General features: G+C 48.3%; 2 protein-coding genes and 1 long non-coding RNA gene across 4 annotated transcripts; 2 read left to right on the top strand and 1 right to left on the bottom strand.

The window, feature by feature from the left end:
* The first annotated feature begins 4,209 nt into the window (after nt 1-4,209).
* On the top strand, nt 4,210-8,447 carry OGFOD2 (2-oxoglutarate and iron dependent oxygenase domain containing 2). 2 transcript variants are annotated; one of them, XM_063315764.1, is made up of 7 exons: nt 4,210-4,384; nt 4,496-4,552; nt 5,485-5,595; nt 5,939-6,038; nt 6,556-6,680; nt 7,016-7,273; nt 8,084-8,447. In XM_063315764.1, the coding sequence occupies exons 1-7, from the start codon at nt 4,241-4,243 to the stop codon at nt 8,357-8,359; spliced, it is 1,071 nt and encodes a 356-aa protein (XP_063171834.1). In that variant the 5' UTR covers nt 4,210-4,240; the 3' UTR covers nt 8,360-8,447. The 2 variants fall into 2 exon arrangements, with proteins under 2 accessions (XP_063171834.1, XP_063171835.1); XM_063315765.1 differs by lacking the exon at nt 4,496-4,552 and having other exon boundaries at nt 8,084-8,445.
* A 243-nt stretch (nt 8,448-8,690) lies between these two features.
* Nucleotides 8,691-9,009, bottom strand: LOC134505837 (uncharacterized). Its single transcript, XR_010068753.1, has 2 exons — nt 8,922-9,009; nt 8,691-8,814 (listed from the first exon to the last, which is right to left on the bottom strand). It is a non-coding gene; the product is annotated as an uncharacterized LOC134505837 (long non-coding RNA).
* A 12-nt stretch (nt 9,010-9,021) lies between these two features.
* On the top strand, nt 9,022-15,719 carry ARL6IP4 (ADP ribosylation factor like GTPase 6 interacting protein 4). The gene is made up of 6 exons (XM_063315766.1): nt 9,022-9,174; nt 10,037-10,224; nt 10,982-11,320; nt 11,982-12,099; nt 13,384-13,453; nt 14,022-15,719. Exons 2-6 carry the CDS (start codon nt 10,050-10,052, stop codon nt 14,076-14,078), a joined length of 759 nt encoding a protein of 252 aa, XP_063171836.1. The 5' UTR covers nt 9,022-9,174; nt 10,037-10,049; the 3' UTR covers nt 14,079-15,719.
* Nucleotides 15,720-17,721: the final 2,002 nt, after the last annotated feature.

Raw genomic sequence — 17,721 nt, 5'->3', positions numbered from 1 at the left:
TCCTGCTCCCCGCAGATGCCCCTGGGCATAGATGAGGCTCATGAAACAAAACTGTAACATTTATCCTTTATTAAATTTCTGGAACAACCTCCTTGTTCAAAGAGCTATGTAAATCTATATAATTTTAGTAAGAATAGCAGCTATTCAAGGGTTTCAAGCGTTCAAATATCTAGCCGCAAATCTTCACGTCTGCCTAGTTTTAATCCCATTGTTGCAGAGAGAGAAAGAACTTCATAACTAGCAGTACAATTCTATAAACATCTTTTAAAACTAATCTCCAGTATAGAAATGGGTCTAAGATTTTCAAGAGAGGTCTTTGCCTGCTTTCACTGGAGGAAGTGAGCAAAGGACACTTTAAGTTGGATTCTCACAGTGATCTAGGCTCTATGTTCTTGGTAGCCTTTTGGCTTCATTTGCTCAATGTCCCTAAAAAGAAACAAAGCTTGATTTTCAAAGTTTGAAACTTTCCTGTGGGCAAAGGAACTTGAGAGGCATGTGGATTTCAAGTTCTGGTTGGGAGTTTCTGGCTAGGGAAGTTGAATGCCACTAGCCTGATCCAGCACACATGTTTCCGGTTGGGCGATGTGGCATTCAGATCTGCTTTTTTGCTCGTCCTTCCTTGTGGTTGCTACAGACAATTTGCTAGTTTTAGGGCTTCGCGTTTTGCTTAGATATCACCTTAAATCACACGAAGAGCAGAAGAGACCAGCATACCTGTAAAACAAGGAAGCCAGGCCTTTGGCCACAGAAAAAGCATCTCTCTTCGGCAGAGGGATAGCCTCCACCCACTTTGTATAATAATCCATCACGGCGAGGATGTGAGTGTGGCCTTGTCTGGATTCTGGGAAAGGTCCTACAGAATATCAAATCCAAAACAGTCAGTCAGTCATTGTGGTGACCTCACCCTGACTAAGTAGCTACGCAGGATAGGCAGCTACTCTGGAGAAAGGAGCAAACAGATCAGTGGGCAAAGAAAAGGGTCTCAGTAGCAAGAAGACAAAATGGCGGGTGGAGCAGGATATCAGGTTGCCAAATAAAAACCAGCATGTGTTTAAAAAGCCACCCAGATTGGAATAGTTTGTGCACCTACCGTAGATATCCAGCCTTACAATTTCCCAAGGCAATTCCACTTTCACCGGGCGGATTTTTTTGGTGAGATTCTTGCTATGCTCTGCGTTCTGGCATGTTTCACACAGCTTGATCTGGAGGAAGGTGGGCAGAAAGAGGGTGAGAACTGCCCCTAGCGACAAAGAAGCCAGACTCTACCTGGCTAGGTTGATCACAGAGTGTCAACGAGCCCATCGGTGCCATCTTAACAGTAAAGAGCACAACTCAATATTTTAGCCCTTGCTGGGACACCAGGCCTCTTCTGTCTATGCAGTATGGAAACGGGTAGGAAGGAAGAATTCACTGGATGAATGAATAGGGCCATTCACTGGATGAGACTGATTGGCCGGTCTTCTAGGGATAACGTAGGCAAAGAAGACATTATCAATGCAAATAATTCCCTCTTTTTGGTCTCTGAGATGTGCATAGCAATCAATTCCTCCTCCTAACTGCCCCCCCCAAACATTTACCCAGTCTACCACATCCTTGACAATACCCAGCCAATAGTATTGGCTTTGAATCCGGTGCACTGTCTTCTTCTGCCCCAGGTGATTCCCGAGCTCCGTGAAGTGGCTTTCGAGGAAGACCTGCCGTCGCCGCTCGGGGTCAACCACAACTTCCCGTTTTTCTTCCTTTTTGGGGCCCACGTAATAGAGGCAGCCTCCTGCACGAGAAAAAGGAACACGGAAAAAAAAATAATGGGAAGGAGAAAAAAGCTGGGACAGTGGGGTGTGGCGATCTGCAACCATTTCTAACGCAGGGCACAGCTCCCCTTCCCACCACCAGTCATTCTGCATGTGCCAATCTCGCCTCCTCCACCCCATGGTCCCCTCTGAACCAAGGCCATGCATCCGGGGTACATTAAATCCTTCCGTAAGCAGATGTCCTTGAAATACTGCTGATCCAACCAGACGACCAATGGACTAAGGAGGATGGGATTGTAATCCAATCTGTCCGGGGGCATCAGGTTGGCTGACCCTGATTTTGCAAGCTCCTTAGCTCAAATGTGGGGAAAGAGGACTGTTTTTTTCCCAGCTCACCTGAAGAAGAACAGAAACTACCAAGCCGGTAGTTAAAGCAATGATCGAGGGATGGGGAGACCCAGATTCAATCCCCTCTCCCCATAACAGAAATACAGTGGGTGATTTTAGACTGGTGGCCTTTCCTCAGATCAGACTATGTCACGGCATGGTTGTGGGGATAAAACGAAGGGAGATTCCCATGTAAACTGCTCTGAGAGAAATTGGGATATAAAGCTAGCAAGATGACGATGCTGATGACGATGCTGATTTAAATTCACTGGACTTAACACCACTAACTTTGGGGGGAAAAAAACCACCTTGCTTGGAATGCCTTACCTGCCAGTCCCGATTCCTAGGTTTTTGATTAGAACCCAAATCATCCCAAAATAATCTAAAGACTGTGATATCTGTTGGTTGAACGGATGAGGATGAGGATGCTAAGAATAGTGACTTTTGCTGTAGAATAAGGTTTGGGTTATTCTGCACACTCCCGCACTTCCTGGTCTTTCATTGCACCCTTTCCCTGCTGCCAGGCAAGCTACCCCCCCCCCCCCAATCCCTGCCTGCAGACGGTTGACATGCACAAAACCACCTTCCCCCCTTTTCACCTTCCACAATGAACTTCTGGGCGTAGCGCTTCAGATTCTTCCGTTTGATGGAGCAGAAACTGGCAGGGAAGCAGCCCTTGGAGAGGAGGCGGAAAATGTCCTCAAACTTGCTGGTGGGGCTGCAGGACTCCTCCACCACCCCCACCTCCCCCTCTTCCTCCTCCTCCTCCTCCTCGGCCACTTGCAAGGCAGAGTCCATGCTGCAAGGATGGACGGACGAGCCCTGCTGGGCAACGGTCTGGCTTCCCCAGCCCAGGGGTGGAGGGGCTCAAGGGCGCTGAGCTGCAGCTGGGGAGCCCGGCCCTTTCATCCAGCAGACTCGGTCTGCTCTGCAGCTGTGTGCTGGGCTTTGCTTTCGCTTAAGGGACAGTGCACAAGTGCCCTGTGCTTCACAAAGCAAGTGGGGGAGTGCTGTTTCCTGTTGTTCACACCAAGGCACGATGCTCTGGTTTCACCCGGTGCCACTTCCTTTGGGGCATCTGAAGTCTGGCACACCAGCAGCCTCCAGAAATATTCCTGCTAAACCACCAAGGAAGACGGGTTAAATTCAGAGGCTTTCCCTGCTACCTGGTTTGCTCCTAACCAAACCTGAGTTTACATCTTGACTTTATTTTGGACAACTCAAGGCAGTGCACATCGTGAGGATTTGCTCGGCTTTGAAGTGCTCCAAATATCTTCCCTTCTATGAATATATTTCAGGACAGAGGTAGCAGCCACTTCATTTAGCTCAGATGTGGCTTTGGGAGACAAGCAAAAGAGTAATTGCTAGCAGATGATGCTCTGAAAACTGGGTTCTGCCATAGGTTGCATTAAACCATTTAATGTTGGGCTTAGCATCTTGGTGCGCCCACCTGCAATGGCTTACAAGCCATGGTGGGTGGGTCAACCCAGCCAACTGGGTCTTAATCCTCAACCAAAACAAACCACACCTGAGCACTGTTCCCCACCCCGCCCCCAAACTTGGCAACTTTAAGATGAGCGGACTTCAACTCCCAGAATTCCCCAGCCAGTGTGCGTGGACCTCAACTCCCAGAATTCCCCAGCCAGCCCTGTAACTCCCCAGCATGCAAAAGATCCTGTTGAGAAAGGCACGGCTTGTTGCTTCCGAGCACAGGAGCCTTGCTAGAGGAAAGGAATGGCAACCGCCGTCCAACCCCCAAGCTCCAAAGTCGCCTGAAACCGAGCAGATTTTTCCAGGATTGTTCTGTGCTTGCAAAAAGTTCGGGCGGGGGGGTTGCTCTTTGTGCCGTGAAACCGACTAGCCCCGGCCCAGAGGTGCTCTCTCTTTGCTCGAGGCCACTTTTCCCGGGACCGAGGACGGGAACGCTCCTCCGCCAGGCGCCAGAGTTGGAAGAGCATCTCCGCCCAGGCCGCCTCCTCTTTTCGCGCCGCTGGCTAATTTGACGACGCTCCCTGACTCTGGTTTCCAGCCGAGGCGCTTCCGCCGACGGACCCGTTGCCCGGGGAGCACCGTTCCGTCCGCTGGCGGGGCCGGGCGCGAACATGGAGCGCGGCCACTTGGGGCCGGGCCGGGCCCGCTTCCTGGCCTGCGCCTGCTTCTTCACCGACAACCTCTTCGTGGAGCGCTACGGCCTCCACCTCCGCTACCTCGGCGACCCGGAGCAGCTGCGGAGGGATCACGGGCCGGTAAGCGGCGGCAGCGGCGGCCCTCGCCTGCGGTGGGGGGGGCCCTCCGGATGGGCCGGACTACCGTCCCCATCGTCCCCGCCCGGCTGAGCCCCGTTCTTTCCTCCGCAGGCCTTGAGGCAGCGGGGCTGCAGGACCGAGGAAGACTTCGCGGCCGTCCTTCGAGAGGTCTGGGCGGGGGAGGCTGCGGAGGCTGCCCCTCCGCGAGTTTATGGCTGTTGTGACTGTAGTATTACTGCCCTTTATTAGCTGGAAGAATCACACCAGTGTGATTATTAATTATATATATGTATATTTTATATACATACATACATATATATATATATATATATATATACACATACACACACACAATTATATTATTAGCTGGAAGAATCACACCACTGTGGAATTTCAGTATTATTATTTTGAAGAATCACAGTTGTAGGCTGTTCTTGATGATAATTTACCCCACGTTAACTGGAAGAATCACCACTGTGAGATTTCAGTATTGTTATTATTATATATTATTTTGAGGAACAACAATTGTGGACTATTAACTCGATGCAAATTAAGGCCAACACCACCTAAAGAACTGGCAGCTGTGATTTCACATTGTTGTATATATAATAATAGTAGTTTATCCCATGTTAACTGGAAGAATCACACCACTGTGGAATTTCAGTTTAATTATTATCCTGTTTTTGAAGAATCACACAATTGTGGATTATTCCACAATAGTATTGTCATTATTATTGCCATATATTCACTGGAAGAATTACACAACTGCAGGATTTCAATGTTACAATTCTAGAATTGTATCCTGTTATTTGTACAACTCAAGGCAGCGTACAAAATGCTTCCTGCCTCTTATTTTCTCCACAACATCATCCCTGTGTGGTGGGTTGGGCAGAGAGAGAGACCCTGACCCAAAGTCACCCATCCAGTTTCCGTGCCTAAGAATGGACTAGAACTCAGTCACCCAGTTTCTGGGCAACACCTTTTGCACTTTACTGAAATAGGGAGGGGTCTCTCTCATACTAAACAATTGAACTGAGGAGTAAATCTCCCTTGCAACTGTTTAAGGATGTCTTAATAAATATCAGGTTGAATTGTCATAGGTTGAAAAAGAAGTGCAGAGAAGAAAGGAATTAGATCACCGGTCCAGAGAAAGAAAAGCAATCATCTCCCAGAACTACAGACCAAAGCATCCGCAGCTGTATACTTTACAGGTAAAAAGATGTGCTTCGTTGTGTTTTCACATTGGTTGATGATCAGAGGACCCGGAGGAGGGAGGAGGCAGCTTCTGTTCTGTTAAGCAATTTAGGGAGCTGGTCCTTCAAGGTGAGGCAGACTTGAGGCTTCATAGCCATTCCTGGCAAAGAGGAAACTGCATAATCTGAATGTTGTTGATACCAAATCCTTTGCCTGTGACTGAGGTAGAGAGGGATGATTTGCCAGGGTCAAGAGCGCTGGCAGCAGCCAAAAAAAGTCTGGCCTATTGACCAGAACTAGCAATTATTCTGTTCAATACAGTTTCTCCTTTTCTCTCCTCATCCCCGCCTGCTATGCTAGGAATCATTTCTTGTCCCGGAATTTTTAGAAACTGTCAAGTACTGCACGTCCAAAAATGCCAATCTCCAAGGCCTCCTGCACCGTGTGGAATCTTTATCAGGTAAATGGAACGAGTTCATTTAGCCTACAAGCAGGCTATGAATCTGGCAGAGCTGATCTGAATACCGTTTGGGCCTCTGGCTCAGGCAATGCCCTGCTTTTGAAGAGAGGGTTGCAGCGAGAAGCCCACGATGAGAACAAGCTGACGGATGCTTGCCACACGGATGGGAGTCCTCTTTTCACGCTCAGGGGAAAGTCCAATACATGTGAATATATGGCAGTGCCTTATACAGGGTTGGGTTACTTGACCATCCAAACCACAGAGTCCCCACCAATTCTCATGCCGAGATGAGTCTTTCCCAGCCTGGCTGCTGAAGATGCTTTCAACTGGGGAAAGTCATTTTTTACGTGCAAAAAATAAAGATACTGAATGAGGGCCTTCTGCCCACGAACTTCTAACCTTTATTATAAAAAAAAAAACTAACTTGTTTTATCACCTCGAAAAGATACTTAACTCATAACAGGCAACATACTGAACTTCTTCACTCCGTTCCCTGGTTTCTTCCTTCCCCACCCAGATAAGAGAATCTACCGATTACCAATGTTTACCAAGGAATTCTGCCAAGCTTTCATTGGGGAACTGGAACATTTTGAACAGTCCGAGATGCCCAAGGGGAGACCCAACTCTATGAATAACTATGGGGTGAGATTCACATCTTGTAGGTGGCAAAAATGTGGGATGTAATGGGAAAGGATGATGTGGGAATTAGTTTTGCTAAATGCACGGCTTTGCATTAGAGAAAACAGGGTTACTTGGGTTCTATCCAGTCTTTTAAATACAGAACAATAAATGCTGTGTTGCTAATACAGATGCATAATGGGAAATCATGAAGGATTTTTCCAAGCCGTTGACAGAAATGAACCTGAATCTTCTGCTAGAATATTCATCTTTTATCTTTTTTTTTTTTTAATTTTCTCTCCCTTACACACACACACTCTCTCTCTCTCTCACACACACACACACAAAATTTATTGCAGGTTCTTCTAAATGAACTTGGATTGGATGAAACTTTTGTCACACCTCTGCGGGAAAAATACTTGCAACCCCTCACAGCACTGCTTTACCCAGACTGTGGGGGTTGCTGCTTGGATAGCCACAAAGCTTTTGTTGTGAAATATGCCTTGCACGAAGACTTGGACTTGCGTACTCATTATGACAACGCAGAAGTGACTCTCAACGTCTGCCTGGGGAAAGAGTTCACTGAAGGCAGTCTTTACTTCTCAGAATTTAGACAGGTGCCTCTTTTAAAATACAAGCTTCCTACAGTTGACTGTAATCTCCTTTCTCATGGGCAACAAATCCCATGTGTAATTGACACAGGCAATTAACTACTATAGGGTGGGTCTGAGATCGGGTGGCTTTATTAAAAGTTAGGCAAACCTCTCTCAGCTCTTCTGGAGACCTCCTTTATGCAAGCAGGCCTTTACCATTGAGCTACCACCTCTGAACTATTAAAGCTGTGTATAGTGGTTGCAACCATTGGTTATTTATTTATTTACTATCCCACCTTCATTATTTTTATAAATAACTCAATGTGGCAACCATACCTAATACTCCCTCCTCCTCCTATTTTCCCCACAGCAACAACCCTGTGAGGTGGGCTGGGCTGAGAAAGGGTGACTGGCCCAAGGTCACCCAGCCGGCTTTCAGGCCTGAGGCGGGACTCGAACTCACGGTCTCCTGGATTCTAGCCTGCTGCCTTAACCCCTAGACCAAAGCAGCTCTCTTATTTTATAGTTTGGACAAACAGGGCCAGTAGATCATTCCCTGCCCTTTATATCCACATATATATATGGATTTGGATATGCACAGTGCTCTGTGTTGGATATGAATGCTATACTTTTATTAGTGGATTTATCCAACCCTTTCCTCAAAACGTCTGTGGTGCCGGCTACCTCCGCAGCCTGTAGTAGTGAATCTCATACGTGGAAAAATACGTAGCACAAATAAATAGCTTCTTCTTGACAGTGAAAGTTGCCTCAATTTGACGACCGCAACTGCAGAAACAGCTCTTAACCTGGTGACTTCTCTCTGCTGTTTTCAAGGATGCCAACCCTGTGCCGAATTACCTTGAGGTTGACCACGTGCCTTTCTACGGACTGTTCCATCGGGGAGGGCAGCTACACGGGGCGCTGCCCATTGCCTCTGGCGAGCGCAGGAATCTGATCATCTGGATGCGATCGTCCACTGTCCGCAACCAGCTTTGTCCCATGTGCAACAGAGAGCCTGACCTCGTTGAAGCTGAAGGATTTGGAGATGGGTTCACTAGGATCCTGGAGGGCAGCCCACCTGCAACCACAGAACTGTGCTTGATGACATAGGAAGATGATGATGGAGAAAGGAGAGAATGTATCCGGATTTTAATAAATTTTCAAAATCCTATTTTAAGGCATCAATAGTCTCTTCATCTGTGGCGTCCTTGGCGCTCTGAGCTTGTTTTACTTGCTGACATTTCATTAGGCGACTAGGTAACATCAGTGTGAGGGAGGGCGGAGTTTGCTCCCTGTTTATATGTGCCAGTTTTTCTATTGGAGTCTTCATCTTCACATTGCCTCCCCCAATAAAGAACCAGCCCAAGACCTTATTTATTTGGTATCCACAATATAACAGCTGAAAACAGTATGCATTTTTTAAACCAAGCTTTCAAAAATACTGTTTTAAAGGCTTTAGTTTTTAAGTAAGTATCTTCTCTTTCAAGTTAAAATAGTCTCAAATTGGAATGCAAATTCTCCTATTTATAACTTCTGGCAACAAGAAAGCCAACGGCTCCAGGAATCTTGGAGGAAAACAACAACAAAAACGCATTTTAAATAAACACAAATAAAACCGTGACTGAAGGAGATCTCATTGGAAGATGACTCCTCCCTCCTCACGCTTACATACATTCAGCGAGGTGGGAACCAAAGTGCACAGCCTCCGTTTCCCCGCCGGACGTGTCTAGCAGCGTACAAGCCCCAACCGGAAACCGCCGCTACAGCCAAGTAAACGGCCACCGTTGAGGGCGGGGGGGCTGCGTTCGCTCTCCGAGGCAGCTGACCTCCACCGATGGTGCAGAGAACCCACCTTAACGAAGGCCCTTCTCCTCACGCCGCGCCGGGCCTCCTCCACCCCACCGGCGAGCGGCTTACCTGACCTGGTAAGGCTAAGACAACAGGGCAAATTCGGATCCATAAGAGCTCAGGGGGCTAGCCCTTGACACGCATGCGCCCCCAAGCGGGCCACTCTGGAGACTTATGGAGGAGGCGGGGCTTATAAAGGCAAAGGTGGACGTGGATTGGCCGAAGGAGGTTTAAAGGACAGCTGGCAAGGGAGGCTTTTCTTAAAGGGCCAGTGCTCAAGTGCGGGTCCTTTAAGTCTTAGTAGGTGGAAAAGGAGGAATGTACCGTAAAGGAGATTTTGAGTACAAACAGCTTGCAAAGCATGGGGGAGCAGTTTCACTTGGCACTCTGCATTCCTAAAGGAGTAAAACCTCCTTTACATCCATTTTGCTGCTTTTCCAGCTAATCAGTTGGCGTCCTTCCTCCTGTCTGCCTCTCCCTTTGAATCTTAGCCAGTTTGAAAGGAAAATACAATATGCCATCCTTCCAGGAGGAAGGACACGTTCTGTCCTCATTTAACCTGTACTAAGAACTTGCAAGAAAGTCTGTTGTACCAAAGAAGTACTTTTTAACACCACCTCCGATTAAGATAAGCCCAGCTTCCCTGTGGAACTCATGGCCACAAAGTGGCTGTAAAAGGAAACACAGATTAAATTAATCTGTGGAATTTAAACTGACAGATGGCTAAAAAGGGGGTTACAGAAAATGTCTACACGGTAAGAGCTACATTTTGGAAAAATTAGAGGAAAGCCTTAGTTGGAGATGAATAACAAGAGTGGGCCATTCTGATTTTATTTTTATTCTTTTTACAAATAAGGTATTCCCTGAGGGCTGCGGTGGTCAAATCATTCGGCTGGCTGGGGGTGGGGGTTCCAAAAGCATCTTGTCTGCCTGAAACAGGACCAAGGGGAGGATGGCTCACAGCCAGGCTAAGAAAAGGAGGAGGAGTCGAAGTGAGTCCAAGGAGGAGGACAAGAAACGGAGGAAGTCCAGCAAAGATTCCCGAGAGAGGAAGAGCCGGTCTCCCGCAAGCAGAAAAGAATCTGAAGCCCGGGAGTTCAGGATGGACTTACCCTCTTCCAAAGAAGGTGAGGGGAAAAACAGCTTTTCCCAAATTGTAGCCCTGCTTGCGTGGCTGTGAATCTGCGGCTGAACGAATGCACAGTTGCGTCTTCCAAATGAGCAGTCTTGAAATTAGGAGCCCAGCACTGTTTCGAGCCTCTCTCCACCCCTTCTACCTTGGAGCAGCGTTCTGGTTTGCCTTGGGTTTTTGCTTTTAAGCCATGCCGGCTTTCCCTTCCTTAAAACTTCCTGGGGGTGCCACCAGGACTAGGAACTTGAGGATTTTCACAACATTTCAAACAGAAAGCCTGGTCTCCCAGGTGCGGTGGTGGACGCAATCGGCTGAAAGTCGGTCCTCACGGTTTGCAGGCAAGCTTTGAAGGGGTGGGTTGATACCGATTGCATCCTTTGTAAGATTGCAGAAAAGCTCAAACCATCTTAAGTGAGTCACCCGGCTCGCTCCGTTCCCATGAGCAAGGCATCTTGTGAGCAGTTCTTCAGTGGAAGCCCTGAGCTGCAGCCCCTCTTCCCCCTCCCTCCAGATATAACATGCAGGATTCTTGGAAGGGAGGCGACTGCAGTTAAACCAGGCCTGTCACAGACGTAGGCTAGGTCTGGCCAGGACTAGCAAAGAGAATAGCCTCCTTTTCCCCTTGGCAATGATCTTTTGAGGTTCTGTTGTGACATGGTTATAAATGAACCTTCCCCAGGCTGGTGGGAGCAGGTTGGGGAAGACTGTCCTCCGGAGCCCCTGCTAAACTTCTGTTCCATGCTGGCTTCTAGTGGAAAAGAAGAAGAAAGCGAAGAAGGAAAGGAAGCGGAAAGCCAGCTCCTCTTCCTCCCGGACCACCTCCTCCTCGTCTTCCGCATCCTCTTCCAGCGCCTCTTCGGAAGAGTCCAGCGACGAAAAGCCTGATCCCGAAAGGAAAAAGCGGAGGAAGAAGAAGGCATCCAGAGGGAAGGACAAGAAGCGGAAGAAGCGAAAAGAGAGGAAGAAGAAGAAGAAGAAGAAGAAGAAGGCCAAGAAGGAGAGGGGAAAGCAGGAGGAAGCCAGGAAGGAGGAGCTGCCTGGCCCTTCCTTGGAGCAGTGGCAGAAAGAGGCCGTGCCGGATTCTGGGCCTGGTAAGGCTGGCATTTGTAACCTGGGAACGCCGTTAAAGCAATCCCGAAAAAAAATCTCCCAAGGGAGATACCTTTTACGAGCAGGATTGTATGGACTATTGGGAGGCTGCAGTTAAAAACAATTCTTTTTGTGCCTTCGAGTCAGTGTTGACTCCTGGCTACTGCCTGGACAAGTCCTTGCAGTTTCCTTGGCAAGATTTTCGGAAGTGGTTTGCCCTGGCCTGCTTCTTCCTAGGGCTGAGCGAGCAGGACTGGACCCAAGTCACCCAGCTGGCTCCCTGCCTAAGGCAGGATTAGAACTCACGATCTTCCGATTGCCAGTCTGGTGCCTTAACCACGACACCAAACTGGCTCTCCCAGTCAAACGTTAGTGGCTGCTTTTCCTCCAGAACAGAAAGGGTCTGTTCCTTCTTGATGCCGGCCAGGGCCTGTCTCAAAGGCAACAATCTGACACTGGTCAGTCGCCTTCTCCCTCCTTCCCTCTGTCTCACCAATGCTTGTTCATGGTGAACAGAAGAATTTTTTTTCCATGCAAACAAAAAAAAAAACGGAGTACTTTCTCCCTGCGGGGGAGAAGGCAAAGCATCTGCTACAGTTTATATGGGAGCTGTTGGAGAGTTGGGCAGGATCCCCCATTTTCTGACCGAGGTTTCTCTTTCAGCCCTTACGGATGAGCAGAAATTCCGCATCCAGGCCATGAAGCCGATGACAAAAGAGGAATGGGATGCGCGCCAGAGCGTTATACGGAAAGTCCTTGACCCCGAAACAGGCCGCATGAGGTACAAACAGCGGGACTGGGTTGAACTGGGGTTCATTGTCCTAACAGCCAGGAACCACACTGAGACGAGGAGTAGGTCTCTAGTGTTTATTACTGCTACATAAGACAGAAAATCCTAACAAACTGAAGAAGCGTGGGAAAAACCCAGACCGATAAACCCCAAAAGTCAAGGCGGGTCTGATCTGTGTCTCTTTGAATGGCTGCTCAACTCCTCACTACTACGCATGCATTTTCCCCCCTGGATAGGGGCCCCCTCCTGCTCGCCATCAGTACTCATGACATTCATTCCCTGTTACAATTTTATGAAACCCGGCATCCATGGAATCATGCTTTCCCTGTGCCTGTTCACAAGTTCAGCGGAGAGCAGTCTTTATGGAACACCATTAGACAGTTTTATTTCTGAACACTTCAGGGCTGCTGTTAATAAACATCTTCAAGCACGTTTAACACATGGTGGGTTTTCCCCTTGCTTTATCTTGTTTGATTCCTGTGCAAGAGATTGCCCATTGCCGATTTGATTTTGCTGCCAGGGCACTGAGAGGTCTTGTGCCCTAAAATCAGAGATGAATCTAGGTCACACCCCATCTCTAAAAGATACAGATCTGGTTTCTCCATTAATAGTACCCAGAACAGAGTCTCCATTGTTATGAACAGCGTATCTCGGATTGCCAAATATTTGTTAATAGGTAACAGGAGGCTCTTGCCTTCATACCCCTTTGCAAATATGAGAGCATTTCCTAAATGGGACCCAGTTTCCTCCTGTGTTGGCCTCCTGCTTTCCTGGAAGCCTTCAAACGAGATAGAAGGCCACAGCTTTGTCCCATTCCTCATGTTAAGGATCTGAACGTTGTATTGTCCATTTTATCTCCCTGCACCCAGTTTTACCTGCCTGTTCTCTTAAACCCAAACAAAGATGGTCACCTTTCCTCAGAGTCAAGGAGATTGGCATGTTTGCCCTTTCAGGCCCTTTTCTAGCTTGGCAGTCTCCCTTCTGAGTTGGCACATGCAGATCCTCATACAGACTGGCTGCATCAGAGAGTATATAAGGCCGTATAAGGCCGTTACAATCCCAGCAGTTTTATTTCCAGGGATAATAAAAAAATAATCCCACCTGTGGCATCCATCTTTTTTTCAAGCTCCTGCACACGTGGCCGCCTTCATCTTGATCTCGGATAACCCCGAAGCAATGGTTATATTTACCTCTTTTTAAGTATCAGCTGCTTTCCACATTTTCATGGATTTTAACATCTATTGCTTGAGCAAGTCAATGGTGTTTCTCTTGCAGGCTTATTAAGGGCGATGGCGAAGTCCTTGAGGAGATTGTTACGAAAGAAAGGCATAAAGAAATTAACAAGGTTAGTGACTTTTTTATTACAGTGTTTCTCAACCTCAGCAACTTCAAGATGTGTGGACTTCAACATGCTGGCTGGGGAATTCTGGGAGTTGAAGTCCACACATCTTAAAGTTGCCGAGGTTGAGAAATACTGTTCCATTATCACCAGACCTGATGACACGTGGATGCAATTGGCTTATTGTGGATAGGATGAGGTTCAAGCGGGCCGGGCTTTTATTCAGAAGTCCATATTTCACAGCCCATATTGTTGACATTTTCCAAGGCAAGGGCACTTGGCTTCTGCCTCCATATCTAGACTCCTAAATGCCCTGAGCATTGGTCTCTCCTTAGCAAGACAGGACTTCATAAAGCGTGGGGCAAGACAGAGCTGGTTGACAGACATCAACTCAATTCTCCCTTTATTTTCACTGGCACTAGACACCTAATAGGCAGCCAATCCACCCTCTGGATTTTACTGTGTGCAGGAATCCCGGCGGGTTGGTGTGGGGGGGGACAGCCAAACGGGACTTCCTTTGCTTTTTTCTAGCATGAGCCCCTCCCCTTACCCATATCGCATTTCCTTTTTGCAGCAAGCCACCCGGGGAGACAGCCTTTCCTTCCAGATGAAGATGGGGATGCTGCAGTAATGTGATGGACTCCTGAAATAGCAAAGATGGTTCCCTGGCAGTTTGCAAAGGTTTTGCCCAAACGAGGCATGCCAGAATGCCAGATGAGAGGGCCACCATTATCGCATGCAAGGGTTTATGCCTTGTTTTGGGGGGGGCTCCCCTTCTGCTGCAGGGCCCCCTTGATTTCCCGGGGGTCATTTCCGCTGCTCTCCTCAGCTCCCGTCGAGCGCAGGGAGCATAGTTCCACCAGGTTCTTCCTGGGAAAGAGAGAGCGAGTGGGAAGCAGGAGAAACTTACGGATTCAGGGCTGGTGGTGCGGGAGCTCCTGACTGCTTTCTCCACAGCAAAGGGCCCCTTCCGAGCAATTCCTTGTGGCTAAGGAGGTTCCACGTCTCCTGATCCCTATTCTGTTATTGGGCAGGACAAAGGAGCAATTCCTTTTTGTCCTCAGAAAATACCAGCGTTGCCAGCAACGCAATCCCATCAGAGACCGGGGCACTGCAGGGAGCTGTGACTCAATACAGTACGGGAGAATGACTCATCCACTCCCTGTTCTCACTGGGGAACCGCGCGCGGGCCTGCAGGTCTGCCTCGCGATGCCCCCACCCCACCCCAGCAAGCAGGCCCAAGAGCTTCAGGGCAGTCTGGAATGAGGCCTCCGGGCCCAGGTCTCCACTGGCTCCGCAAAGGCGGCTCAGCGGCCTCTCAGCCAGGGACAGTAAAGACCAGGCTTCGGATTTCCAGATGAGCGATCCTGGATTCTGGCTGTGGCAGGGCTGGGAGGCTTTTGGCCCTCCCCGATTGGTTGGACTTCAAAGAACATCTGGAAAGTTGCCAGCCACTCAGCCCCGGCGTGTGATTTGACATTTCACACTCTGCCACTGATAGGCAAAGAAAGGCGTTTTAGCTCCCTAAGCTCCAACAGGGACGTCTCGCTAAACCTCCTCTCTGCCGGTGCCTCTAGCTTAATTCTGCACTGGTTTCTTCCTCCCTCCCCAGAGAATGTTCAGAGCCTTGTCAATCATTCCTGGCCAGCCACTTCATGCAACTGGCACATAAACCTCACTATGAGGAAGATGTTTTTTTGTAACCCTTCCGATTCCTCCCATTTCCAACCCTGGTTCGGCTGATCGCTCTACAAGCAAAGAACGGGTTGCCCTGGCAAAGAGGCCTGGTGGAACTGCGCGCTTGCAAACCCTTAGCGTCCTTTGGCAATCAAACAGCTGCTGAGCTTGCTTATGTAAACGCCGTTCCCATTATGACCAGTTGATCATTAATCTGTTCTTGGAACAAACCGCACATGCTGAATTCACCCCAAAGGGAAATCAAACAGAAGCAAGAAAGAAAATATCATAGTGTATATTTAAAATTCTGCAGAGCTCCTGGTCCTGCAGAGTTAAGTGCATTTAAATCATGGTGATTTCCAAAGGACTGCTAAAGGCAAGTTTAATATTCTTCCACTGAAACTAGCAGAACTAAAGAGTGTTTTTATTTGGCTGGATTGTACCCTTTGCATGCATGGTTTCCTCTTCAAAACTGCAAGCGCTAGGCTAAAAGAAGAATTCAAATTGTCCAAGTGATCAATACCATGTTGTTTGTCCAACTGGAAATGCTTATACAGGATGCTGATATAGCTAATTAAAACGGTCTTCTAAATGACCTTGGTTGTTTCGTGGCATCCCCAGTTCAATAAAGAAAGGAGAGCTGCTCAGAAGTGGGTTTGTTTTCCAGATTTTTCTGGCAAGTTTAAGTTCTGGGCAAGGATGGAACATCACCTGGTGTTCTCCTGGAAGAAGGAATGGCTGCCGCCCACCGATAAAATTATCCACAAATAGTAAAATAACTAAGAGCAGTTTGTGAGCCTTCTTTTCTGCTTTGCTGCAGTGATTTAGCAGGGGCTGCAAATGCACCCTTCTCTCTCTACAGCAGTGTTCCTCAACCTTGGCAAGTTTAAGATGGGTGGGCTTCAACTCCCAGAATTCCCCGGCCAGCCATTTAAGGTGGAGTTGAAGTCCACCCATCTTAAACTTGCCAAGGTTGAGGAACCCTGATCTAGGGAGTGGAAGTCGAGCACTACCACGCCCGCTGAGTGAAGCCCAGGCACAGCTTCTAGCTGACGTGGAGCTCGAACACCGGGTAGAGTGAGCCTTGGGGATTTCTGATCCAGTCTGTGGCACGCCCCACAAAGAAACGGAGACGGTGAACAAACCTTCCCAGTTCCTTTAATTAGAGGTTCACATACAACTGGTAACTGGATACAAAGCACACTCAGGTGGCAGGGGAAAGATGGTGGTCACGTACGACAACAGCAAGGCGACTGACAATATCATGCGCACACAGACACAGGGACAAAAAAGATGGCTGAGCTGGACCCTCAAACGTCCCAACTGTGCATTTCCATCTGGAATATTTCTATCCCCGCCTTCCCCTAGTCCAGCTGTATCCTTAACATTTAGATGTTTTGCTCTCCAGTGCCCGCAGGACGTTTTTAAACATGACATTATAACAGGTAGGAAAAGGAGGCCTGGGGGCTAATAGGGATCTAATGGCAAAGACACTGAACAAGAGGGCCGTCTCCCAGCGAAGCAGCATCGGATAAATCTGGCAGGAGGGACAGAACTTGAGAGCCCCTTGGATGACATTCCTCGGCTTCACTGTAGGAGACCGTAAACATTCTTCAAACAGAAACTTTTACCGTTTGAAAAGGCAAGGAAATCTGCCCTGGCTGGGAAGAGGGAGGCAGGCTTCCTCCCCATCAAACCACCCATATTTGCTTGCTATCTTTACAACCTACCTTTCTGCCATCGTGGCATTTACGGTGGGGACGCCTGGGAATCGGCAAGTTTCTCATTGGCTGGACCGTGTGCCCTGGGGAATCATTCTTGGCCAAATCCTAGTCAGTCTTACTGGGATGGGGAGGGAAAAAAAAAAACTCCCACCGAGTTCTATATGCCTTCCAAGTAGAGATGCTTTGGATTTGGGAGTTTCCTATGAGGACACACATTCAGCTCTTCAGAATATGCCCAAGAAGAACGTTCCCATCTACTCCTTTGGTCAAACAGCCTCCCAATCTACAAGCTGTTTAATTTGCAGTATACTGGCAAAGGATGCCACAAGGACGGAAAATGATGAGCCCATGCTTTTTGAAAGAATGCCCCCCATGTTCCCAATCTGCTACCCTCCAGAAATCAGGAACGCTGGCTGAAAAACTGGGATCTGCACACAACGGGGGGATTCAGAAACGCTTGCCTCGTGTCCACACAGCCAGAAGATCCTACAAGGGGCTACCAAAGTTCTGTCTGACCAACCCCCCTTTTACACCGACTGGAGAGATTTCGGCTCTCCACCCACAAAGGACTATTTAAGCCCCTTGTGTGGTTTCTCCCTGCAGTGTGCAACTTTTCCTTCTTTCCAAAAAAACCCCAAACCCTCTTCAGGAGGAAAAAGGTGAAACGGGTGCATGGAGACCCGTCAGAAATGTTCTTCCTGGAAGAATCCCAGGTTTATTCTTTCCAAGGTCATTTTCCTTGTTGATCCACAAAAGTCAAAGATGTTAAGGTACAACTTGGGCCAACATTTCAAAGCTCGGGAGGCAAGACCCAATAAATGATCTTCTAGATTTAGGGGGGTGGGGGGAAGTAGCCCACTTTAGGTTCCATAA

Source organism: Candoia aspera, chromosome 15 (assembly GCF_035149785.1).
Source record: "Candoia aspera isolate rCanAsp1 chromosome 15, rCanAsp1.hap2, whole genome shotgun sequence".
Lineage (NCBI taxonomy): Eukaryota > Metazoa > Chordata > Lepidosauria > Squamata > Boidae > Candoia > Candoia aspera.
Note: the sequence above shows the minus strand (reverse complement) of the source record. Positions and strands in the feature narration are given on the sequence as shown.